General features: G+C 48.3%; 1 protein-coding gene across 2 annotated transcripts in view; it reads right to left on the bottom strand.

Moving 5' to 3' along the window:
• The window catches only part of LOC126529691 (uncharacterized), a 197,261-nt gene that overhangs the window by 36,187 nt on the left and 134,662 nt on the right, over positions 1-26,412 (bottom strand). The window contains exon 10 of one of the 2 annotated variants that reach the window (XM_050177199.2): positions 7,536-7,802. The exons of the other annotated variant lie outside the window; for it this stretch is intronic. Coding sequence (XP_050033156.2) covers positions 7,536-7,802 — 267 coding nt within the window. The remainder of the gene's footprint in view (positions 1-7,535; positions 7,803-26,412) is intronic. 2 annotated transcript variants of the gene reach the window in all.

The raw sequence follows: 26,412 nt of genomic DNA, 5'->3' as shown, positions 1-26,412 counted from the left end.
GACTGATAGGTCGCGGTTGAGACTGAATGGAGCCGGTACGCGTGGCACCGGGTATGATTCCGCAGGAGCATGTCGTGGCATCGGGTATTCCACAGGAACACGTCGTGGTGCTGGGTGTCAGTCCGTAGTGTCACGATGGACTGCTGTAGACTGGCGGCGACGCAGATTCGCCGCAGAGGCCGAAAGCTCGTATTATTTAAGTGTGGTTCTTCAGAAGACAGTCGGCGCTCGAAGCGATGTTCTCGCAACTGGGATAGTGGTTCGGAAATGCACTCGTCAAACGCGCACAGATAAGCAGCGCCTACTCCCTAAGTCGTGCTAGCTCATCTCTAACCACTCGACGCATGATCGAGGCGATCTCATCGCAGGCAGCGACGTCTATACTTGCGTCTTGTTCAAGCGCCCTAACTTTGGTAAGATCCTTCGGGTCTTCAGAGCTTCAAACGCGCGACGCTGCTGCCTTGATTCGGAAGGAGTGTTCAGGTTTGCTTTCATTATTAAAAAATTGTAGACGTCTTCAGTGAAAACTCTTGACAGATGTCCTATTTTGTCGCATTTCCGCATGTAGCATTGTGTCGCATATTCACATTTAGAATTCGGCATAGCTTCAATATTTCTTCAATATACGTTTTACACGCATCACTAGCCAATTGGACTCTGCAATAAATCGCGTGTTCCGCTTTCTTCTTTTTGTAATTCGAGTCGCCAAAGCAGGCTTTCAGTTCCTGGACAAAATGTTCTCCAAGAGGTCAGCACGTGCTCGTGATTGTCAAAGCAAAGTAGAACGGTACCGGCGAGAAAAAAGTTGCAACGTTAGCAAGCTGCGCTGATGTACCCCATCCGTTATTCCGGCTTGCTCTTTCGTAGTGTCTCAGCCTGTCATCCACGTCTTCATCTGTTTTACCTGATAATATGCGTGGTTCCGGCATGCAGTAGCTAGGTTGCCTTGGTCTCTGGCTGACTTGAACGATGCCTTCTTCGATGGTGTTCGTTGAACGGCCTGCTTGGGCGTCTTCCATGCTTGTTGGCTCTGGGGCTAGCGCAGACAGGCGTGTGCTTCTTCGAAGATCTTGTAGGACTGGGTTGTCAGGGGCATCCAGTACCCAGCACTTCCGCCACATGTTACGGATGTAGAATGGGTCAATTTACAGTGAAAAGGATGGAGAAGACATGGGACGGTCCGAAACAGCCGATCATTCAAAACCTCGCGCCGCTTCTCCTTCCTCTGCCACGCTCATCTGATGCGACGCTACAATATAATTGCTATTGCAGCAAAATTGGCCCGCCATCTTGGCCCTACGAAGGTGACTGCCCAGCGAAGCTATTGAAAATCACAACTACAACTGTTGAGGGGGCATGCAATGCTTTATTGCTTTAGAGTAATGGTAGTACTGCTTTAGAGTAATGGAGTACTGGTAATTTTAAGAACACGCCACCACTGGACCTATTGTCGTTTCTTTTTAAGGCGAAAGCTTAAAGTGGTTCGTTGCAATGCCTTATACCTGAAAACATCAGCGTCTAGTCCAGTTATGAAAAAAAAACAGTGATTCAAAAATATCATCATGAGGAATGGCTCACATCCGCGTAAGCAAGCAAAGATGCAGTGGCTGAATATGAATGAAGAAACGAAAGAAAGAGAAAACTAAACGAAATTAAGAAATTAAGAAGAAAGAAAAATTGAAAAAGAAAGAAAGAAAGAGAGAAAGAAAAAAGAAAGAAAGAAAGAAAGAAAGAAAGAAAGAAAGAAAGAAAGAAAGAAAGAAAGAAAGAAAGAAAAGGAAAGAATCTTTGAGTAGCGCATTAGGTGCTTGCATGTGTCGTTGAGGTGGTCGTCCTACCGCGCCATACGCTCACTTCACACTGCGGCTTGTTATGTCTTGCAAGAAGTCTGACACCTCCAATCGTATAACCTAAAATATTACCACGTGTGCCTGCTGCACACGTGGCAACACATGGTCACGTGTTACAGGAGTGCAACATGCTGCCGAATTTTTTTTCTTTTTTCAGCTCCTCGGATGGAGTACTGACTATGTGTTGCCCTACTATAGCGGTGCTGCAACAACAATGAAATCAGTTACTAGGCTGGTTCTCTTAAATACGAAAGGCTAGTGACGTCACGCCCCTCGTCGCAAGCTGCCGTCGCCGCGGCAGCTTGCGCAACAGTAATACTTACCAGGAAACGTATGCGGGGACAGCTACGTGCTTCGCATTGTAATCAGAAGCGCCTTGTCAATAATTATGTAGTTCAGATGCTTGTTTTGAGCTTGTTCTTTATTGAAACGAATGGTGTTCTGTATGTTCTATGCGTGATTCCAAGGAATGTATGAACGTTTCGCATCACTTTGCGGCGTGCTTGAAGCCTGCTTCACCTCCGCCGCGGGTCGACCTGGTACCTGACTACATCATGGGGCGCTATGACGTAATACTATTCCAAACTTTCCTATTCCAATTCTGCAATCAGGCCTCCGCGATTGGTGAAAAACATTTTTGGACCACCCCCATTTCACCTGTCTGTCACGCGACGTCACGAAAACCGCGATAGCTCCCCATCTGATATGACGTGTACTATGCGTGATTTCACCAAACAAAATAAAAGTTATTTCTGATTCGACGCCTTTTCGCCATTAGCCTTCGCCTATTGGTGAAAAGCTTTCGGGCTGAACCCACTTCTCCTTCCCGCCACGTGACGTCACAAAACCGCAAGAACTCACCGCGTCAAAGTGACTTGTACACGTTAAAGATGCATTAATATGCCGGACAAGACTGAATTTTCTTTTTAATAGCCGCAGGCTGCCTCGTTCCGAAAGGAATATAGGATGGCTGCCGCCGATTGCTCAGGCACTTGCTACTCGCACCTGCCGGAGAGCAAAGGTTTACTTCCGTGTAATAAAACTTTTTCCGCGGCCGCGCAACGTTTTCGAACACATTCGGCACGTTTACGACCTCGTTCTGCCCAGTCTTCTTTGCTAAGGATCCGTTTTAGCGCCATTTTTGAGCTTCCGTTGCATGCCGCCGCGATTGCCGACGATCCACCGTAAGCTAAGTAAGGGAAAGCGGACCAATCACAGACGCCGGTACCGCCCTCTTCACCCGGTTATCAATGTTCAGTGCAGTGGCTCGGCCCCATCGAATCCCCCTCCACTGGAGCGTGCTCCTCGCCTCTTGTCAGCCAATTAGATAAGGCAAGCCGCTCAGTGTAGGCAATGTCATTCGTTTTTCAAGCAAACAAAAGTGACCTCCTAAGAACGAGGACCAGCGTTTGATTGCTCTGTTGACACAACCCTGCGGGTGACTGCCTGATGCTTGTGTCGGCGGTTACGCAAATTTGACGTCAGCATATTGGAATAAAAACATATTGGAATAGCTTTACGTTATAGGGCCCATGGATCGGCCCACATTTTCGACCATGGGCGCGGACACGAAAAATGCCGTCCAATGAGAGGATAACAGCTTCGCTGTAAAAGTGGCAATAATAAATGCTCCATCTGCACGCTTACAGACTCGTGCTAATAAACTGTCAAATTTCTTTTTACTGCGAAACTATCTAGGGCTGGGATCTGGAAAAAGAATTTGAAAAAAGAAATCATCACGTGCCCCGATCCTTGTGACAGTGCACAAAAGGTCCAGGCTCAATGGCACGTACCCCTGTCGGCTCGGGGACATGTAACCCGCCTTTGAACAACCCTTGCCACACGTGGGACCGAAAGAGGTCCCAGGCAAAATGTAAGAACGGATGCTTTCGAAAAAGATGTTTTTTATAACTTTTCAAAACGTACTGTTAAAGAATTCTCGGCGCCAACCGCGGAAACGAGCTGCCACTGCTAGCGCGTTCGTCATCGTCGTCTTCTTCCACAGCTGGCTCCGTTGTGCAAGAAACTATCATCATCAGCAATGGTTCGAGCATAGAGTTTCATATTACTATACCTAGAGGGAAATCTGGCGCTGCGATCGTTCAACCATCATGCGAATGAAGGGAAGTACAGGCTTCGGATCGGCAATGTGTTGACTGGCGAACTAGTCTACAAGTATCTTTTTGGCAGCTTTGGTTTCGCTCCAAGCGCAATTGCTATAACCTGCAGTAGGACAGTGCAACGCAAAGCTCTCTGCCTTTGTTATGTTGGTCGAAGTGGCGATAGCGCTCTGGGCCAGCGGCCAGGACGATGTTTGTGTCGTGGTGTGGTGTCGAAGCCATGACGAGAAAGCGACGGCATCGTAAACGTTGAAGGAACATGTTTTGAGCGTTTGGACCTTGGTTTGTTATGTGTGTTAGGGTGGCGCTGTAGCGTTACGTGATTTATGAAACTTCAGAATAGGAAAAAGAAGGCACTACCGATACAAGACAGTTGTACCTCTATTGGCTTGACAATCTAATTTTATTGAGGGCTTCATTATGCATTGCTCGTTTATGTGTTCATTGAAATGCGTGTTTTAGGACTTTGAGAACACAAACTTACTTATGGTAGGAAAGGTTGCTGCTTCCTGGCTGTAGTCTAGTGTCGCAAAATGGGTAAGTGCAAAGCCACGCCGTAACGCTCTGGAAGCGGTCCGTCATAGTGAAATATGATGAAGCATACTCGTAGGAGGCCACTAGCGTCCTAGCTAGCACTACAGCGCATGTGCTTAAAATACTTGAAGACGTTCAGCAATCGTGACAGCCGACGCAGCCTTTCGGCAGAGCGAGAGAGTTCGCAAGTGCCTGTCGTCTGCGAGAAAAGTCTCGCGTTTACAGCGAGCAGGCGTCGTAGCAAACGACACTTTTAGCATTCTGCTCAAGGGCGCAACACTTACCCACAATACATTTTTATTTCCATAAATACTTGATGAGTATTTTTATATAAGTACATGCACGGTTGTTATTGCTGTTGAAAAAAGAAATTAATAATTTTTCTCTGGCGTTAAATCGGGAACAGAATCGCACAAGAATGCATACCCTGATGTGTCCTGGTGATAAACCATAGTAAACCGTGCTTCCATCTCAGTCATACAAAGCTTATGTAGCGTGTTGTACATTATATAACACACTGCAGAAACGAAATTAGCTTTTACGCGATTATATTTGAGTATAGCTTTGTTTACTGCGCCGCAAGCAGACGCAACTAGTCTAAAGATCGAAGTCAATCCGAAGCCTGTACTTCCCATCATTCCCATGTAGGTTGAGGCTACGCTCATGAGAGCCCCCGTAGACACTAGCGCCAGATTTCCCTCTAGGGTATTTATTTAGGAACTCTATGGGTTCGAGCGTCGTCGTCTTGCACAGCTGGCCCTGTGGCCGGCCAATATACCAGCGTAGAATTTCACTTCTGTCGTCGTAATAGGGAGGCCGCGATTACGGTGGTGTGAGCCATTGCTTAAGCGCATATGAGCCGTTTATTGTCTTACATGACGGACACATTTGATAACAGAGGTGATACGCGAACATGTGCGCGTACCTATATCACCGGGGTGACCACAGATTAGGACAGTCAATATGTTCGTCCCTTTCTTCATAATTGTGAGTCACACCTGTGTCGTGCGCTAAACAGCTTCGCTTGTCTTCCATTTTCACATAATGGGAGGGCTCTTAATTTTTTTAGTACAAATGGAAATACGATTTTAATGAGTATTGGATTGTGTTCTCACAATTTTTTTTTTATTTTTACTTGTCTGGAACAAACTTTGAGCAATATGCGCTGCAAGAACAGACGAGGTTTTTCATTCCTGCTGAAGAATAAATTTAGCATATATTTTTATTGCGAAGGAAAGGCTTGAAAATACGCTGCTATAATAAAGCAGTCATTTATCGCAAGAGATGATGGTGGTGGTAGGCTAAACAGTCATTCTTCAAACAAATTTTGTTTGGAAGCTAGCGTTGTTCTTGGAAGGCAAGTGGGACAAAGCCGACGTGGTGACAAATAATGAAGAAATGGTTTTTCGCTTTTCTTTAGAGCTGGACTAGGGGGAACATGCTATTGTACTAGTTGCACTAAAGACACGAGGGGTGTAAGTTAAATGCTATGCTGTTAGCTACTTTCAGCCGCACCCACTCCGCAGCGTCGTCAGCGTCGGCCACTGTTTGGTATGCGGATTTCACTGTATTCGATGTATTTGTTGTGCCTGCTGCCAAAAAAAGGGGGTCCCTAGGTTATTTCCGGCGTTTCCACATATAACAGCAGAAAGCAGTGGGAGCGCTACACAGTACAAGGGCGAAATCGGCCGCTACACGTGAAGTTAAGGTGTTGAGCGAGCAGTCTCGTTTGGTCGCGCCGTCAAAAATATGAAGGTTGGTGTTTTGCGACAAGCCTATCGATAGCGCTTGGTATTTCTGCGGAAGCCTTATATGCCCCATGAAGAGGAAAACCGGCGTTAGCAGCCAATGGCAAGACAAGTCACGTGACCACTTCATGTTCCCGGCGCTGCACCTGCTGCTGCTCGCAATGCGAAATCTCACGGTGAACAGCCACGGCCTCGAACGGACGCCATGGCCTACGCCCAAAATTGCATTAGGTGGACTAAGGTGCACTTTTAAGTTCATAACACAGACAACCCCTAATGCTTTCGCATTCAAATCAAGCAAGGATACTTAAGTTAGTGTAAATTCTTTTTACATCGCCTAATGCGGTGTCTCTCTTTATGTTTCTATTTGATTTGTGATGTTTACTGCAACCATGTTGTGTATTTGAGTGGAAATACGGGTGGGAAGAAACAGAGTGGACAGGACAGACGCTCACTTACAACTCAACACTTACAGCTCACACAGCAATGTAATCATTTACATTGCTGTGTGGCCTGGACATAGTCTATGTTGTGCATTCTTGTTATGGTTCATTCCTAAGCACCATATGAAGCTGTCCTTAAGACATCCTCGTGCTTAACGGCATTCGATCATCACGCAAAAAGGTGCGAAATCCCATCATAGGCTTGATCAGAGTGCGCACCGTGTCAAATCAGTGCGACGTGCGCCAACGCCTCTACTGAGCAGTCTCGACTCTCCCTCAGAATTAGTAGCATAATTGATGCCACCTGGGCGCAGTGCGCATGCTCGTCTGCGCTTTGTTGTGACGTCACACTGGAGCGTGGCGTTGGAGCGTGTACCAGCAAATCAGGCGCTCATATGTTCCGCCTATCTCATTTGGACTCACTCTCCTTTTTTTCTAGGCACACCGTCACCAAAAACTCACACGTCTCAAGAGCCCGAGAACGTGCCGTATAGCACGCCGCTTCCTTCGCCACCTTTTCGCGGCTTTACTGCCTCCGAACGCCTTGTCACGTAAGAGCCGTAACGGAGCGCTCCTCCACGCTGCTTACGCACACGTTATGAAGCTCGCTCAGTACGCTATGTCGCAAAGTTCATCGTTGACGAAGCGCACAGTGACGATTCTATGCGTGCCTGATCTATTCGCCGTAATTGCAACAATAATCATTCCGTGCTTTAGCAGCGAACGCCGGCATGTAAACTCAGGTGGCCACTACGTAGTTCTCTTTTTAATAGGATTCGTGGCGTGATCTACCATTGTAAAGTGTTACGTGCGACTTGCCCCTTTCATAATCAGACTTACTCTTGATGTAGGCGATCAGGGCAAGCTCCATCTCGCGTCTCTTATCAGCGGTAGCGGGCATTGCCTTGAGAACCACGAAAGCCCTGGCTGCCTCCCCATATTCCGGGTGCGGAACACCAGCAACGGCCGCCTGTGCCACCTCTTCGTGTTCCTGAAGCAGTTCTTCCAGCTCCGCGGGTGCCACCTGCTGGTCCATACACTTGACCAAGTCCTTCATCCGGTCAAGCACGTAGAGTTCGCCGCTAGCTGTGTAGTAACCCGTGTCGCCTGCAACGGTAGCAAGCAGCTGGGGTCATGTGAAGAAAGCGAGCTGCGACTGCGGTATATGGCCAAGCATAATTGAATTCCTAATGTTTGTTTTGTCCCAAAATGATCGCCGTTGCTGATACTATGCCGCTTTATATAGAAGTTGTCATGGAGGGTCGGTTGAAACTGTGATCTTCTGTTTAAACTTTTTTTTTGTCTTCAAAACCTTAGATTCGCGCAGTTTGTCGAATAAACTTAGGTGACGAATAAATGCAAAGCAGCCCTGTTTGAGAATTACCTGAATAGCGGAAATGTGCACGACGTACGACAACGGCTTCCGTTTCCTGTTGACTGTTGATCCTTTCTGAGAGGGGGTGGTAATGTCGGTGTCAAAACGTCACAAAGCTATTTTATGAACGCTAACACTTCGGTGGTCGCACAATGGTCATTTTTAACAAAGCAATAGTTCAACTGCCAAGCTGCGCCACTAAAACCTTCGCAAAGATGCTACTGTCATTTATGACGAAATAGCTCAAAGACACTAATCTTGTTAAAGCGCTTAGGGAAAGACGAAAATTGCGATGGCGAAGCATTAAAAATCTAGTTTGTTAAGATAGTTGCTGTATTTTGGCTCGAGTCCAATCTAGCTAAAGAAAGAAAAGAACTGAATCAAATAAAACAGGCACAAACAACAAACATCCTTGTGCACTTTCCTTTGAGAAACAAAAGTTTGCTTACTTATCCAATCGTATCAAAATAATGGTTTAAATCGTCACCGTCACCCAACTCAACACAACAATTACTTTTCTTTCTTCATTTACACGTGACGCTATGAATTAACTATTCTCTATATCAGTCTTACACTGATAATAATGACAGAAATAACCACATTCGAAAGACGGTAGGTGCCAGCGGTGGCGTAGAGGTAGAGCATACGCCTCGCATGCAAGAGGACCGTGGTTCGAATCGCGAAGCCGCCCAACTTCCCACCGGATTTTAAAAAAATGCGCGTGTTGATAAAATTGCATAAACAGGCCTGGAGTGCGGCCTGATCCCGGTGACCAGAACCGGTAATGCACTCCCTAACCAGAGCAGGATTGGCCACCCTGGTGCAGTACATGGTCACAATCTCCTATATGAATGCACAAAAATCAAACCCCGGCCTTCAGTCCCCAGCAGCTGCGAAGCAACTGACCACGGCGGCGGTCGGACCTGTCACGCGACAGAGGGTGCTAAGAATCTCTGGGTCCGGACAGGCCGTCATTTGAATCTGAACCTGGCAACGTTTAACGCTAGAACGTTACCTAGTGAGGCAAGCTTAGCAGTGCTGCTCGAGGAATTAGCGGGCAGTAAATAGGATATAATAGGGCTCACAGGTTAAGAGCACAAAAGAAGCATATACAGTGCTAAAAAGCGGGCACGTCCTGTGCTACCGGGGCTTAGCGGAGAGACGAGAACTAGGAGTCGGATTCCTGATTAATAAGGATACAGCTGGTAACATACAGGAACTCTATAGCATTAACGAGAGGGTGGCATGTCTTGTTGTGAAACTTAATAAGAGGTACAAAATGAAGGTTATACAGGTCTACGCCCCTACATCCAGTCATGATCACCAGGAAGTCGAAAGCTTCTATGAAGACGTGGAGTCGGCGATGGGTAAAGTCAAAACAAGATACAGCATACTGATGGGCGACTTCAATGCCAAGGTAGGCAAGAAGCAGGCTGGAGACAAGGCAGTGGGCGAATATGGCATAGGCACTAGGAATAGCAGGGGAGAGTTATTAGTAGAGTTTGCGGAACAGAATATTATGCGGATAATGAATAGCTTCTTCCGAAAGCGGGATAACTGAAAGTGGACATGGAGGAGCCCGAACTGCGAGACTAGAAATGAAATGCACCTCATACTCTGCGCTAACGCTGGCATCATATAAGATGTGGACGTGCTCGGCAAGGTGCGCTGCAGTGACCATATGATGGTAAGAACTCGAATTAGGCTAGACCTCAGGAGGGAACGCAAGAAACTGGTACATAAGAAGCCCAGCAATGAGTTAGCCGTAAGAGGAAAAATAGAGGAATTCCGGATCAAGCTACAGAACAGATATTCGGCTTTAACTGAGGAAGAGGATCTTCGTGCCGAAGCAATGAACGACAATCTTGTGGGCATCATTAAGGAGTGTGCAGTGGAGGTCGGTGGTAACTTCGTTAGACAGGATACCAGTAAGCAATTGCAGGAGACGAAATATCTGATTAAGAAACGCCAATATATGAAAGCCTCTAACCCTACAGCTAGAAGAGAGCGGTCAGAACTTTCGAAATTATTCAACAAGCGTAAGACAGCTGACATAAGGAAGTATAATATGGATACAAATTGAACATGCTCTCAGGAACGGCGGAAGCCTAAAAGCAGTGGAAAAAACTAGGAATAGGGAAGAATCAGATGTATGCGTTAAGAGACAAAGCCGGCAACACCATTACTAATATCAATGAGATAGTTCAAGTGCCTGAGGAGTTCTATGGAGAGTTGTACAGTACCAGTGGAAACCACGACAATAACGGAAGAGAGAATAGTCTAAAGGAATTCGACATCCCACATGTAGCGCCGGAAGTAAAGAAGGCCTTGGGAGCTATGCAAAGGGGGAAGACAGCCGGGGAGGATCAGATAACAGCAGGTTTGTTGAATTATGGTAGGTAGATTGTTCTAGAAAAGCTGGCCACCCTGTATACAGAATGCCTCATGACCGCGAGCCTACCGGAATCTTGGAAGAACGCTACCATAATCCTAATCCATAAGAAAGGGGACGCCAAGGACTTGAAAAAATATAGACCGACCAACTTACTGTCCGTTGCTTACAAAGTATTTACCAAGGGAATCGCAAATAGAATCAAAAACACCTTAGACTTCTGTCAACCAAAGAATCAGGCAGGATTTCGTAACGGCTACTCAACAACAGACCATATTCGCACTATCATTCAGGGGACAGAGAAATGAGCGGATTATAGCCAACCCTTATATATAGCTTTCATTGATTACAAGAAAACTTCTGATTCAGTCGAAACCTCAGCACTCATGGAGGCATTACGGATCAGGGTGTAGACGAGCGGTATGGAAAAATACTGAAAGATATCTATAGCGACTCTACAGCCACCGTAGTCCTCCATAAAGAAAGCAACAAAATCCCAATAAAGAAAGGCGTCAGGAAGGGAGATAAGATCTCTCCAATGCTATTCACAGCGTATTTACAGGAGGTATTCAAAGAAACTGGATTGGGAAGAATTGGGGATAAGAGTTAATGGAGAATACCTTAGTAACTTGAGATTCGCTGATGATATTGTCTTGCTTAGTAACTCAGGGGACCAATTGCAATACATGCTCACTGACCTGGAGAGGCAAAGCAGAAGGGTGTGTCTAAAAATTAATTCGCAGAAAACTAAAGTAATGTTTGACAGTCTCGAACAGAAGAGCACTTTACGATAGGTGGCGAGGTACTGGAAGTGGTAAGGGAATACATCTACTTAGGGCAGGTAGTGACCGCGGATCCGGATCATGAGACTGAAATAATCAGAAGAATGAAAATGAGCTGGGGTGCGTTTGGCAGGCATTCTCAGATCATGAACAGCAGGTTGCCATTATCCCTCAAGAGAAAAGTGTATAACAGCTGTGTCTTACCAGTACTCACGTACGGGGCTGAAACCCAGAGGCTTACGAAAAGGGTTCTACTTAAATTGAGGACGGCGCAACGAGCTATGGAAAGAAGAATGATGGGTGTAACGTACGGGATAAGAAAAGGGCCGATTGGGTCAGGGAACAAACGCGAGTTAATGAAATCTTAGTTGAAATCAAGAAAAATAAATGGGCAGGACATGTAATGAGGAGGGAAGATAATCGATGGTCATTAAGGGTTACGCACTGGATTCCAAGGGAAGGGAAGCGTAGCAGGGGGCGGCAGAAAGTTAGCCGGCCGGATGAGATTAAGAAGTTTGCAGGGACGACGTGGCCACAATTTGTACCTGACCGGGGTAGTTGGAGAAGTATGGGAGAGACCTTTGCCCTGCAGTGGGCTTAACCAGGCTGATGATGATGATGATGGTGGGCGTAGCCAGGCTGATGATGATGATGATGATGATGATGATGATGATGATGATGATGATGATGATGATGATGATGATGATATGCTTAAAACCAATATTCACATTTGTGGGTCCCCCGTCATTATCTATCGAAGTAGTAGTGATATTTTTTTACTTGGATAAGATTTCTCAGTGATTCCTAGGCTTTGCTTTTGTTATATAAGTGTAGCGGAAATTGCATAATCATTATTTTACAGCGCTGGTTGTCAGCAGCAAAATTGTGAGACATTTGCATAAACAAAAACATGCAAAAGCGCACCTCGAGTGCTTCAAAAAGGTTCAAAAGATTTGTGGAGGTTCACTTCAAAAAAACGACATACGAGAGGAGAAGCAGAGGCCCAGAGTAATGTCGGCACATGGGGGCACATAGCTTGCCGTGTTACGAGAGGGCTGAGAAGTTACTTGATGAGCGACATATATAAAACAGCATGTTCTTGGAAGTACCTCACTGTTCGCCACGCCTCCGAAAACACACCACCCAGGAGGAGCCCTTAAAACATGAAGTTCGCTGTGATGTGCACTTACCGATTGCGCAAATCCTGCTGGGCCATTTTCTTCACATTCTTATGTAAAAAAAAACACAAGCCAGTCATCCACCTTGCGTACACAAACCAAGGCGTCCTAAATGCAATTCACGTACGGGTCTGTAAATGTGCACGAGTCGCAAGTACCTTTTTTGCAGCAGGCTGGCGAGCAGAGGATTGCTGAAGAGAACATGGATTTCCTGGTTCAAGATGCCCCAGTTAGTAATATCGACTTCATGCATCTCGTAGCATAACCATGGTGTGTCGCCACGTGTGTCGGCATACTCGCCAACATAGGCGAGCATGAGAATTGGGTCCAACGTGTAGTTATTTTTTGACACATGCATACGGGCACGTACATTCAGTGCATTTCCTGTGAGGTTGCGCGCAGAAAGAAAGACCAAGAAGACGTTCGGCTGGGTCGGAGCTGTTCCGCGGCCTGCCCGGCTTCTGTTTTCTGGCCACTTGCTACAGTGACAAACTCAATAGAGGTGGTAGGTAAAATGTTAATGCGATAAGGTCACTCTCGGAAAATCCGGGTTTCTACCGTCACATCCACGATTGCGGAAGAACGGTCATTTCGCCACAATTGCCGCTTGCAACGGCTACCATCTGAATTCGGCCTTCTCTCCAGCCAGGAGAGAATGCCCGCCACACGGACAAGTCAGACACAAGAAAGCGAAGCGATCCGCTTCGCTCTTGTCTCAGGATGTACACACAACACGAAACTCGATACCTTTCATGGCGATATGTCTTCGAGAATGTAAAAGATTGGCTCGAGCACTTCGATCAAGCAGCGGCGCTGAACGAAGGGGGTGATTGTAGGCAACTACGCAACGTATATTTTGCCCTTAAATGTATTTTGAACTTAAATGGTACGCTGGCCCGTGGATCAAGAATCATGAGGCCTCACTTAAAGCCTTCAGGCAAAAAATCCGACGACAGCTCCGTGACATATGCAGCAGCCCCGAAAGGAAAGAAAACGCCGAGTAGGTTCTGCATTGCGATGCTCAGAGGTCAATACGCATGCGCTGCCATGTTTGTCGAGGGCATGTCGCACTTGTTCATACGAAGTTCGTCCATACTGCGAGAAACGGAGGAACTCGTCGCAAGCCTCCAGTTGCAGTCACTGAATTCGTCAGTAACGAAGACGTTCGGCTCGGTGCTTGGTGGATCGATGAATGAGATGAATACCACCGTAATTAAGTTCAGTAATCCAGTTGCTACGCAGGTTTTAATTATGAAGTCATTGCCGACCAGGTGTATAACAGGTAGCTCAAGGACACTCATAGATCGCATTTTCTCTAGATACATATCATGCAATGACTGCGGAGTAATGCTACTCGACCTTAGGTCGCTATGCCATTTTTTGTCATTTCTGTCTCACAAACACCTGAGCGTTCTTTCCAAACTTCCATTCATAAATTGAATTTGTTCTTTCGACTGGTTGCTAATAAAATCTGAAATAAATGGCAGAGTTAGCATATGAAACTTTTTGATCAGCAATAAGGCATATGTTGAAGATACAACCACTATGTTAGGTGCGACGTGACGCACCCGATAACCCTTGACTGGCAAATGGTTCACTGAAACGCACGCACAAGACAGACAACATGTATAAAAAACAAAACTTTGTCCATCCAACCTGAAATTGCAGCCTCAATATTCCTGTTATAAAGACATGCTAAATAAATAATTAAGGTTGTTAAACGAAAGTACTGCGATGACAAAATCATTGGAGCCAGAAGTAGCACAATACAGCAATGGAAGCTCGTCAGTTCTTTTTCTTTAAATGAAGTCATGGGTGTCTCATATAAAGGAGCACTCGAAAAGTTGTAGTACTTACCGAAATCGAGCTGATATCGCAAATGAATTTTATAATTACTTACCAGTTCATAACAATAGCCATCCTGGCATCCCCCTCCCTAACTACATCTAAGGGGCTGCCGGAATAATTATTTTCTTTATCGTGCAAGTACAAATGAAGTGTAGAATATTACAGAAAAATTAAAAATACCTGGTGCGGGTCTTTACGAAATCTAACCAGTCCACTAAGGTATGCTGCCAATTTTGTATCGGACCCTTTCTCTCACCCAGTTAACCTTACATATGAAGATGACGTATTTACATAAAATTTAAGAATTTCAACATTATCTGCGTACATAAAAAGAGCAATGCAAGGTTGATTTCTACTTATCGCCCCATCAAAATATTTTCTGTGTTTAGCAATCTCATAGAGAAATGCTTTGAAAAACGTCTACCGCATTACCTTACACAAGTTGATTATCATTATTCGACACATTTTGGCTTTCGGGCACGCTACTCTACAAACACATCCTTTCTTTCTTGAACAGGTAGAATCTCGCACTTCATTGTCCGAGGCAGATTTGCTGGTGCAGTAAACCCATCTTCGAAAACACGGTCATTTTGTTCCATCCCCCTACCCAAACCACACGAGAAACTCTGGCCTAACCCTAGCCAAACCACACGTGCATTAAACATCAGTTCTGAGTCAGCACGTGTGGTGTGCATTTCCTTTTCTACGTCCCTTGTGTTTTTAGCCCTCTAAGTTTTCATTTTAATAAACAGGCTGAAATAAGCGAAACCCTACTTTCGAATTTCGCAATAACTACGTACTTCCAGAAGAAGCCGACAGTCGTCTGTTCACGCTCACGAATTAAACATTGACCCCCCAGCTTATCGGTGTCGGAGGCGTCGGGTCTCGCTAATTCTGACTATTCACTATGAAACTTCAGCGCCCACAGCAAACGTGACAGAGGGCAAGGTTAACACACAGCACTCGTCTGTTGTCTTCTGTCTCGTTTTCTGTGGGCACGCTGCAGTTTCGTAACGAACCGCTACCAACTCGGCCAACTTTCAGTGCGTTTAAAATTTCCACTCGCTTTGACCGCTCAAGAAGCTTCGAACCCCACGAGGTCAGATCACGCACACGCTTGCCAGCTTGCGCTGACTCCTGGTCGTTCCTGGTTAGACGCTTTGGCAGACTTCTTGACAGCGCTTGAAAGTGCGCAAATTCTATGTAGCTACTATCCGTCGGTCAAGCTGGTAAAGGAAAAGCGCAACACGTAGCGTGGTCAGGCAATACGTAACGCGGCCAGACGAACATATGAGCGCGAGCATGCAGTCACGTGCACAAAGTAAACGCTACGCACTACAGCTGCGTGTAGCTGCTGTCTACTACGTAGCGTAGATACGAGTCCACTGGATAAGCACACTCCTGCTCGCTGAGGGTTTGCCTTACGTTGGGCGCGTCGTAGGCGCCGAAATCGGCAGCAGTGACGTCTACGGCAACATACGAAATCAAATTTGAACTGTGCGCCACTGTGACGTTCGGTAGGCGGAGCTTTGTGTGCAATCCCCGCTACACCGCAGCCTTCGCAATGCAAGGCATTGAAGAAGGAGCGGAAGCACCGCGAAGGGCGTATGTGATGACAAATAACTCCGCTTCTGTTGAATGCATCGAAGTACTTTTTCTGGCAAAGTATTGAAATTGACTATTTTAACTGCAAATGCATTTCTCCATAAAATGTGGTTCCGGGCCCCTTTAATTAACAGTCAAGCTATTTCTAGCCATCTTTCTAGATTTAAATTCATCGACAAGGTAGTTCCACAGGGGTCAATACTTGGTCCGTTTCTCTTCCTGTTTTATATAAATGACCCAACTTCTCGTGTCTCACACTGTGGACCCTATCTCACTGAGATTTTGACTGCTGACACCTCATTTGTTGAAATGTAACTTGAAAGCTGGGAACTGATCTTGAAGGCTATATTCACAGCTGCTAAACCGCCAGGGGAAAATCTCAATTACGCTGTCCTTTGTTTCAATGTGTTGCGCTGGAAAATTAGTCAGAGCACATATGAAATGCGGGAGTTCTGCAAAATATACGAGGCCCGAGTGAAACAAAGTGAGCAAATGCGAATATATGACAAACGAGGTACTTTATTGAACAGTAGTCTCCATGAGCATTTAGACAATTGTCCCACTGACTAATGAGTCGCGTGATATCGGTCTTATTGTTACGTGTAGAAAGACACAGACAAAAGAGGCTATTTACAGACTATTTACACTAGAATGGAGCCAGAGCGCCAGGCCGACATTCACTCGCGCCAAGGGCACCGACCCACTTCGTCGTCGTTCTCATGGCGGCTCGTCTCTCGGGTATTTACCGATCATATCGTAATACTACCCCCCGGCGGCAAAAGCGCCGTCACGGTGCAGTTAAATATCCAAGGCACGTGGAGAGTTGTAGGGCTTGAGTCGGGCGACGTGGACAATGTCACTGGTGGTAAACTTATGCTGTATTGCGCAGGCACGCATGATGTCGTCAATTACTTTGGCTAAGAACGTACGGCCACGGTCTGTTAGCAATTGACGCGGAGCACCATGAATCAAAATGATATCATGCAGGAGGAAGTCCGCAACATCAGTTGCGCAACTGGTCGGAAGAGCGCGTGTTACGGCATAGCGGGTCGCGTAGTCCGCCGCGACTGCAACCCACTTGTTTCCTGATGTAGATTCTGGAAATGGGCCGAGAAGGTCTAAGCCGACACGATGGAAGGGCTCGGCAGGGATGTCGAGCGGCTGTAGGTAACCAGCGGGGAGCTGGGAAGGCTTCTTGCGTCGTTGGCAAAGTTCACAGGCGGCGACGTAACGTCGCACGGAACGGGCAAGGCCCGGCCAGAAAAAACGGCGACGTACACGGTCATAGGTTCGAGATACGCCGAGGTGTCCTGCCGTTGGTGCGTCGTGAAGCTCTTCTAAAACGGTTGAGCGGAGGTGTTTAGGCACGACAAGTAGGAACTCAGAGCCGTCCGGATGAAGGTTACGACGGTACAGAGTACCATGGCGGAGGACGAAGAGGCGTAGTGTGGCGTCGGCCGGAGTGTGTTCAAAACGGTCGATGAGTGCTCTGATGTAGGCGTCACGACGTTGCTCGTCGGCGAAATGAAGCAGCTGCGACACAGAGAATATGCAAGCTGCACTGGTAATATTGGAGGAGTCAGGGTCGTCAACAGGGTAACGCGACAAGCTGTCAGGGTCTTGGTGCAGGCGGCCAGACTTGTACACGACGGAATATGAAAATTCTTGTAGCCTCAAAGCCCATCGACCAAGCCGGCCTGTAGGATCTCTTAGCGATGAGAGCCAGCAGAGAGCATGATGGTCAGTGACTACGGAAAAAGGGCGACCGTAAAGGTAAGGACGGAACTTCGCTACCGCCCAGACTACAGCAAGGCATTCTCGTTCCGTAATGGAGTAGTTGCGCTCCGGTGGTGTGAGGAGGCGGCTCGCATAAGCAATAACGCGATCCTGGCCACGCTGACGCTGGGCTAAGACGGCACCTACGCCATGACCGCTGGCATCTGTACGCAATTCTGTAGGGGCATCAGGGTCGAAGTGGGCGAGGATGGGTGGTGAGGAGAGAAGAGTAACGAGACGAGAGAAGGCGGCGGCTTCTGCAGTACCCACGAGAACTGTACGCCTTTCTTCAAAAGATTAGTGAGGGGTCTAGCAATTGCCGCAAAATCTTGAATAAAACGACGAAAGTACGAGCATAGCCCTACAAAACTTCGAACGTCGGCGGCTGTCTTCGGAACCGGATAGTTTCGGACAGCGCGAGTTTTGTCAGGATCAGGCTGTACTCCGGAAGCGTCAACGAGGTGGCCCAGAACAGTAATTTGGCGGCGGCCGAAACGACATTTGGACGAGTTAAGTTGCAGCTTCGCCTTTCGAAATACATCAAGTATAGCTGTGAGACGCTCAAGGTGAGTGTCGAACGTGGGTGAGAAGACGATGACGTCGTCGAGGTAGCAGAGACATGTGGACCATTTGAAACCTCGGAGCAAGGAGTCCATCATACGCTCAAAGGTGGCAGGGGCGTTGCATAATCCAAACGGCATTACTTTAAATTGGTATAGGCCATCAGGTGTGATGAACGCGGTTTTTTCTCTGTCCATATCGTCAACAGCAATCTGCCAGTATCCAGAACGAAGATCAATAGAAGAGAAATAGCTGGAACCATGGAGGCAGTCAAGGGCGTCGTCTATACGTGGGAGCGGGTAGACGTCTTTCTTAGTAATTTTGTTCAGATGACGGTAGTCTACACAGAAGCGCCACGTGCCATCCTTCTTCTTAACCAACACTACAGGTGACGCCCAGGGACTCGAAGAAGGCTCAATGATGTTTTTGTCTAGCATTTTGTTGACTTCGCTTTGAATAACTTGGCGTTCCGACGCAGAAACTCGGTACGGTCGTCGGTGAATAGGAGTAGCATCGCCAGTAAGAATCCGATGCTTGACCGCGAGCGTCTGGCCTAAAGGGCGATCGTCGAAGTCGAAAATATCTCTGTAGGCCGATAATACTCGATAAAGGTCTTCAGCCTGCGCAGAAGACAGGTCCGTCGCAACCATTTTCTCTATCTTGGGATCGGCGGCCGAGGCTGGCACGAGAGGCCTGCTAAGCTCGCAAGAAGGATCGGTTGATAAATTTGCCACGTGATGGTCGCCGAGACAATCAACGTTGGCAAGGCAAATACCTTGTGGTAGAATTTGCTTCGCCAATCCAAACTTAAAGATAGGCATGAAAGTGCGGTTCGCAGTAACAGTAAGTATACTGTGAGGCACGGTAACGTCATACTGTAGTGGAATGTCGCGCAGAGGAGTGACGAGGTACTCGCCATCAGGGACTGGTGGGGAAGACAAGAGTTCAATATAGGCTATTGATTTTGGCGGCAGGCAAATAAAGCCAGTGGGGCGTAGGCGGCACTGGGGTGCGTCAGAAGGTTCTGCGAGAATCGGTAACTCAAGGCGAAGGGTACTGGCAGAGCAGTCAATAAGAGCAGAATGCGCGGAGAGAAAATCGAGGCCGAGAATGAGGTCGTGGGGGCAATGAGCAATCACGGTGAAGAGGACAGGAGTGTGGCGGCCGGCGATGCTAACACGTGCCGTACACATGCCGATGATAGGCACAGTACCACCATCCGCAACGCGGACGACGCGTGCCGACGCTGGAGTGAGGAGCTTGTTCAGTCGTCGTCGGAAGGCAGCACTCATAATAGAAAGATGTGCCCCTGTGTCGATGAGTGCCTTGACAGGATAGCCGTCAACGTCAACGTCAAGAAGGTTTTGGTTCGTGTTTAACGTGAGCAGAGGATTTGAGGGCAGTGTGGACAACGCAGCTTCACCTCCAGAAGCTGCAGTGCCTAGTTTTCCGGCTGGGCCCGGGAGGTGATAGGCGGCGAAGAGAAGCGGCGGGGTTGGGGCGAACGGGACTGACGGCGTCGAGGTGAGGGCGAGCGGCTGTAGCGAAGGTTCGGAGCAGGAGCATCAGCGGCAGTGGATTCATGGCGGGTGGTATAGGAAACGGAAGGTCCAAAGGTGCGGGAGTAAGTGGCGGCGTATGTCCGAGGAGGCGGAGGCCAACGGTTGCGGCAGTGACGAGCGACGTGGCCGATGCGACAGCAGTGAAAGCAGATTGGTCTGTCATCAGGGGTACGCCAATCGGACGGGTTGCGGCGAGATGTGGCGGAAAAGGACTGTCGGGGACGAGGAGGGCCGGTGGAGAACTGGGGAACGCTGGGTTGAGATGTTGAACACACGGAGTTCAGACCCATGTTCTCAAATTCCTGTCGGACTACGGCCTGAATCATGGCAATCGTGGTTGCTGGCGGATCGGGAGGCGTCGTGGAGAAAGCTGGCGAACAGGCGGCCTCAAGCTCGCGGCGAACAATACGGGTGACGTCGTCACAGGTGGTGGCCTGACGCGATCGACCCTCACATGTCGACGTAGCAGCGGTGTTGGGTAGCCGCGTGATGTGGTGTGTGATACGACGGCTCTTGGCTTGTTCAAGGCGACGGCATTCTTTAATGATGTCGTCGATTGTCGAGACATTGCCGAAAACAAGCAAATTGAAAGCGTCGTCGGCGATGCCTTTTAGGACATGTGACACTTTATCTGATTCAGACATAGCATCGTCAGCTTTGCGGCATAGAGCCAAGACGTCGAAGATGTAGGAAACGTACGGCTCTGTAGATGTCTGAACGCGAGACGCAAGAGCCTTTCTCGCGGCAACCTTGCGGCCAATGGGGTCGCCGAACAGTTCCCGTAGCTGTTCTTTGAAAGAGTCCCAACTGCTGATGTCTTCGTCATGCGTCTGGTACCACACGCGTGGCGTGCCGCCAAGATAAAAGATGACATTGGCGAGCATAATGGTTGGGTCCCACCTGTTGTTAGCGCTGGCATGTTGATATAGCTTGAGCCATTCGTCAACGTCCTGTCCCTCCAGGCCAGAGAACACACCAGGGTCGCGATGTTGGGCAACCGTGACGACGGGAGCAGTCGGGCCAGCCGAAGCCGTTGCAGAGGCGGGCTCGTCACCGGGAGGCATGGTGACAAGCTCGACGTACCGACCACTCTGGAGTTCCGTGGCGAGGACGGGGATCGCTGACCTCCACCAGAATGTTACGTGTAGAAAGACACAGACAAAAGAGGCTATTTACAGACTATTTACACTAGAATGGAGCCAGAGCGCCAGGCCGACATTCACTCGCGCCAAGGGCACCGACCCACTTCGTCGTCGTTCTCATGGCGGCTCGTCTCTCGGGTATTTACCGATCATATCGTAATATTATAAAACTCCTTGGGTTGCTGCTTCAAACAGTCTGTAAATGACTCCTTCACGTCATCGTCCGACGCGAATCTGGTTCCCTTGAGCTGTTTCTTCAAATGCCCAAAAATGTGGAAGTTGCAAGGCGACAGGTCTGGCCATTATGGCGGATGCTGCAGCGTTTCCCACTTCAACTTTGCCAGTTTTGTGTTAACCACATCGAGGACGTAGGGACTGACATTCTCGTAGAGCAAGATGGCCCCATTCGTCAATTTTCTACGTCGTTTGTTTTTGTCTTCAAGGGGTGCACGGTAGCGCGATGAAAAGACGGGACAAAAGAAGACACACAGGGACACACGCAGCGTTAACTTCCAACAATGTTTATTATCGAAAACTAGGTCATACTTAAACACTCAGCCAACATGACTCACAGCCACGGGAACAGATAAACAATCAGAGCGAAACATTTTTTGTAAGTGATATGTTAAACCATGCGCAAAAATTTCAGCTCTTTTTCAGAGAGAGCCAATGAAGGTTTTTGATTGTGACACGCAGCCGATCCGGCGTTTCACAATATCGGAAACGATTGATAGTCTTTCCAGCTTTAGCTAACTCGATCAGTCCTGGCCCCCGAAGAAGAAAAAAAATTAAGCACCTTTGCGGCGCAAATGACGGCCTTTGCTTTCTTTGAGCGTGGTGAATTCGAATCTTTCCCCTGTAAGCCTTGCCATCGTGTTTCAAGCTCGTAGTAGTGGCACCATGATTCGTTCCCGGTCACAATTGCCGACAGCAAGGCGTAACCTTCATTGTCATACTGCAACAGATGAGTCAAGGCAGCGCCGCACCTCTCCATCGTCTGGTGGTGGTTCAAAATCTTGGGCATCCATTGCACACACAAGAGCCGATAACCGAGTTGTTCATGAATGATGTTCAGACGCTCTTACAGTCCATCGATGCTTATCCCCGTTCCTGTCTAAACAGTTTATCAGCGTTTGCAAATGTGTTGGGAGTGATTGCATGGCGGCTTTGGCCCGGTCTTGGATCCTCTTTGCAAATTTCACGCCCTTCTTTGAAGAGTTTGCTCCAACGGTTACAGTGGCCAATTAAACGCAATGTTCAGCGCACAGGGCAGCCATAAGGCGACTAACTTATTTTGGGAAATACCTTCAGCTGTCAAAAACCGCACGCCACCACGCTTTTCAACTTTTCGAGCATCCATTATGTCACGCAACCATGTTCAACCCACTGTATGAGAGCGCTAAAGAACATTTATCCACATACGTGCGTGTCACTTTTGTAAATGAGGGATGCCTGTGTGCTACGCGCATGCCTCACAGATAACGAACAGAGACATTATTACGTGGGGTTGGTTGGCTCACTTGCATTTGAATCGTGCTCATACATTAGAAATGCGAATATACAATGAAGTATACAAATGCGAAGATGAAGCTTGATAAAGGGCAAAAAAGTGCCACTGGAAACAAAGTTCACTGCACGTGTACACAAAACTTCGTAGCAACATACTTAGGTATACGTATAAGTCTCCAATAAATGTACGTATCTAAGAAAAAGTCACGGTATATAATGCGTCAAACAAGGCAAATAAACATGTTGCGCAATCATAGATTCACAGATCACAGAATCCTAAAGCCCGCCGCCAACCTCCCACCGGCCCTCTACGCCCCCTGATGTATCGCGCACGAAGGAAGGTGGCGCGCTTCCTCCCCGCTTTTATTTCTTGCTCACAGAAGACTGAGCCACCATCGTCGGCTCACCAATGCCACCACCACACCCCTACGCTTTCAATTACAGCATGCGGCGCACGGTCACCATGGTATCGCACAGGATTTGATTTATAGAGTACACGAGAGTGACGGCGACGGCAGGAATGCGCCTGGAGTGTCCATATATTTGCGATCACAATAATATAATAAGAGTGTCCCGCAACTGAAACATGTTGGCCACCATCGAACGCCTACTTTGGGCACGTATAATGTAGCTGTCGAAGTAATAACCAAGAAAACGCGAGACGATTGGTCCACACAGAAGCATACGCATACTGTTCGGTATCCTACACCGGGGAGACAAGACTTTCGGAGAGGTTGCGCTCAAAGGAACACCTTGTAATCCGTCGAGTCCCCACAGTGGTGCCGGCGAGCGACAAGTTTTTTTTTTCTTTTTCTCGTCCCCTAGCCATAAAACGTTCAGACCTCTGCCAGGCGAAAATGCACTCGGCCAGACAAAAACGAACGCGCACCGAAGTGCGCCGCTTGGTGGTCGGGGCAACACGAGAAAAAACCATTAGCTCTGGCTAGCTCTGGCAGCCTGCGGGTAGCGAAAACAAGAAAATAGAAGAGGCTCAATGTGCCTTCGCGAATAAAAGTGAAAGTAGAAACATAAATAAGAACGTCGTTACCTTTGCTTGCTTTAGTGTTTTGCCATGGATCCTTGGGCGCAAGTGAAAAAAAATGTTGATATTCGATCATTCCTGCGACATGATGGCACAAATGAACCACCACAACGCTTCGTCTCATCGGACCTCGCTGCGTGCTTTGCCAAGTTGCCCGATAGTGTGTTGGTTTGGCTGCCTCGTTGTATGGTCCAATGTACGACTTTAGAAAAGTCAGTGCACCTTTGGCATCAACTGTTTTTGAGAACATTAAACCCACGACGTTCCGGAGTTGAAAATCTAAAGCACGACTTTGGAAATGCCAGTGCACCTTTTGCATCAAACGTTTATGAGAGCTTTATGCTCATAAACTTTCGAAATGGAAATCCACGCGCTGTGTAGATACCGCGGCCTCAGCGAAATGCCGCGTAGAGCCCGTTCGCCATCAAAACGCCCCTCAAACTGCGCTCGAGTGGGGCTCCTTGCGTTGTGTGACCCCAGGTGCATGGACGCCGCCACTAAATCAAGCCCAAGTTCGCAATGTTCGCGCCGAAATGTCTTTTCCAGCGTGAAAAAGACATCCTAGACAAAACCCAGAATTATTTCCGCCACCGGGGTTGTTTTCATCGGCGGTGCATGACAGCAGAAGAAAATTTCCGAGGGAGGGGGTGGGGAGCTTAAGCCCCTTAAGCCTCCTCCCCCATAGCTGCGCACCTGAGCATTACATGAGCTAAAAGTGATCACTTTAAATTGACAGAGGCCATCATGAGTCACGAAGGTGGTCTTCACTCGATCTTGCTCATCTAGAGCGATTTGCCAATATCCTCAGCGCAGGTCGATGGAAGAGGAATATCCGGCGCCATGCAAGCAGTGTAGCGCGTCATCAATACGCGGGATAGGATGCACATCCTTCTTGGTAATCTGGTTCAGATGGCGGTAGTAAACACGAAATCTCCAGCTACTGTCCAGCTACTGCACGAGGGCTCTATTATACGCCAAGAGTTTTAGGCACTTTCTGCTGTATGACACAACGCTACGAAGCTGACACATGGTAAAGCCCTCGGTTACTGGGACTCCCATCGCCGGTATGAATGCGATAGGTGACAAGAGGGGTTTGGCCCAGTGGACGGTCGCCAGAGATATGAAAACAGCACGCTGAGAAGGGCGGCGCTCCGTGCCGGTCTCCTGGTATCACACGTGTGAAGTGTTCGCAGGACGAACCTGACTGCGATGACGGCGGTGAAAAATCCGGTAGAGATTCTGTGGTCAGGGCAGAAAACGTGTGGTCGGCCAATGTGGACAGATGCGCGAGTGCTATGCCGCGAGAAAGAACTCGCGTCGAGAAGCCAAACTTCAGGATGGGAAAAGCGGTTCGGGTGTTTCTAATTGTCGCCACCATATAGGGTGAGCGCGACGTTTCGTGTCATGGCGATTTCAGGAATAGGGAAGGCAACGTAGTCGACATCGGGTAGGAGTGGAAAAGGTGAAAGCTGTACGTATCTCGCAGCTTGCGGTGGAAGTCCAAGAAACTTGATGAAGCGTAGCCGGGGTTGGCCGCGAACAACCCTGTCAGAGCATGACGAGAGTTCTAGCCAGAAAAGTCCCGCGGAGCAGTCGATAAGGACAGCGTGTGCGGACAGAAACTCAATTCCAAGGATGAGGTCATGTGCGCACTGTTCTGGGACAGCCAAAAGCGCTGATGTGTGGCGACCTGAAATGATGATGCGTGCCGTGCACATTCCAAGCACTACAGGTGTACTGTCATCGGCTATTCGGTCGGTAGGTGAAACCACGGGCGTCAGGAATTTCTGGGGGCGGCGGCGGAGGTTCGAGCTCTTTACAGAGATTTATGCGCCGGCACCAACAAGAGCAGTAACTGCCACACCGTCAGCAATAAGGTTGTATAGTGAATTAGGGACAGTCGGAGAATTTTCAGGCTGGCTCGTAAATGCAGCGTCACCTCCTGGGGTTGCACTGGTAAGTTTTCCGAGAAGCTGTAAAAGGGAGACTGAGAGCGAAGAGGTTGGGGGCGAGTGGGACTGGCGGTGCTGGGTGATGGGGAGCAGCTGGTCTGGTTCTGCTGAGAGGACGTCTGTACTTGATAACTCAGGATGGAACGACGGAGCTTATGGTGCACGTTCCGGGCGCCAGCGATTGCAAAGGTTTGGTGGGCATGACGTCGGCCAGCGTCTGTGGCAATGGCGGACCACAGACGCCAATCCTAGAGCATGTGAAGCAGATGGGCTGGTCATCAGGTGTGCCACAATCGGTTGGATTGCGAGAACGCGGCGTGAAAGTCGTTTGCGGTGTAGCAGCAGAGATGACTGGGGAGAGCGGGTCGGGAGCAGCATTGCCATTTTGAATGGAGGGTTAAATGCCCATATTCCTGTCCTTTTGGCGAATCACGGCCTGAATTAGTAAAAGAGCAGCCAGGTTGTCTTGCACACCGTCATGAGGACTAACGGGTACCATGGACTTGAGTTCTCAACAGATGATGCTGGTGGCGTCTTCCAAAGCGGGCATCGGACGTAGAACGGGTAAACCTTCGCATGAGGAGGTGGCAGCCGTATTGAAAAGTCGGTCGAAGCGGTGAGTGATACGCTGACATTTTGCCTGGTAAAAACGACGACATTCTGTGATGATCGACTCCACTGCAGAGCAATTCTTAGAGTTTCGCCTTTTAGCGCGGGTCCGCCTTTGTCCGCTTGAGGCATGCCTTTGTCGACCCTGGGACACTCAGCCAACACCTCCTGAATATATGAGATGTACGGCTTTGTGGACGCCTCGGCGCGAATTGTGACATCTTTCTTGGCCGCTAGTTGTCGTCCGAGAGGTTTCCCAAGCAGATCGCGTATTTCTGCTTACAGACATCCCAACTTGTCAAACCTTGCTCATGCGTCTCGAACCACAGTCGCGCCGTGTCCCGCAAATAGAAGATGGCATTCGCAAGCGTTATCCTCGTGTCC

The sequence above is a fragment of the Dermacentor andersoni genome, chromosome 9, assembly GCF_023375885.2.
Source record: "Dermacentor andersoni chromosome 9, qqDerAnde1_hic_scaffold, whole genome shotgun sequence".
Classification (NCBI taxonomy): Eukaryota; Metazoa; Arthropoda; class Arachnida; order Ixodida; family Ixodidae; genus Dermacentor; species Dermacentor andersoni.
Note: the sequence above shows the minus strand (reverse complement) of the source record. Positions and strands in the feature narration are given on the sequence as shown.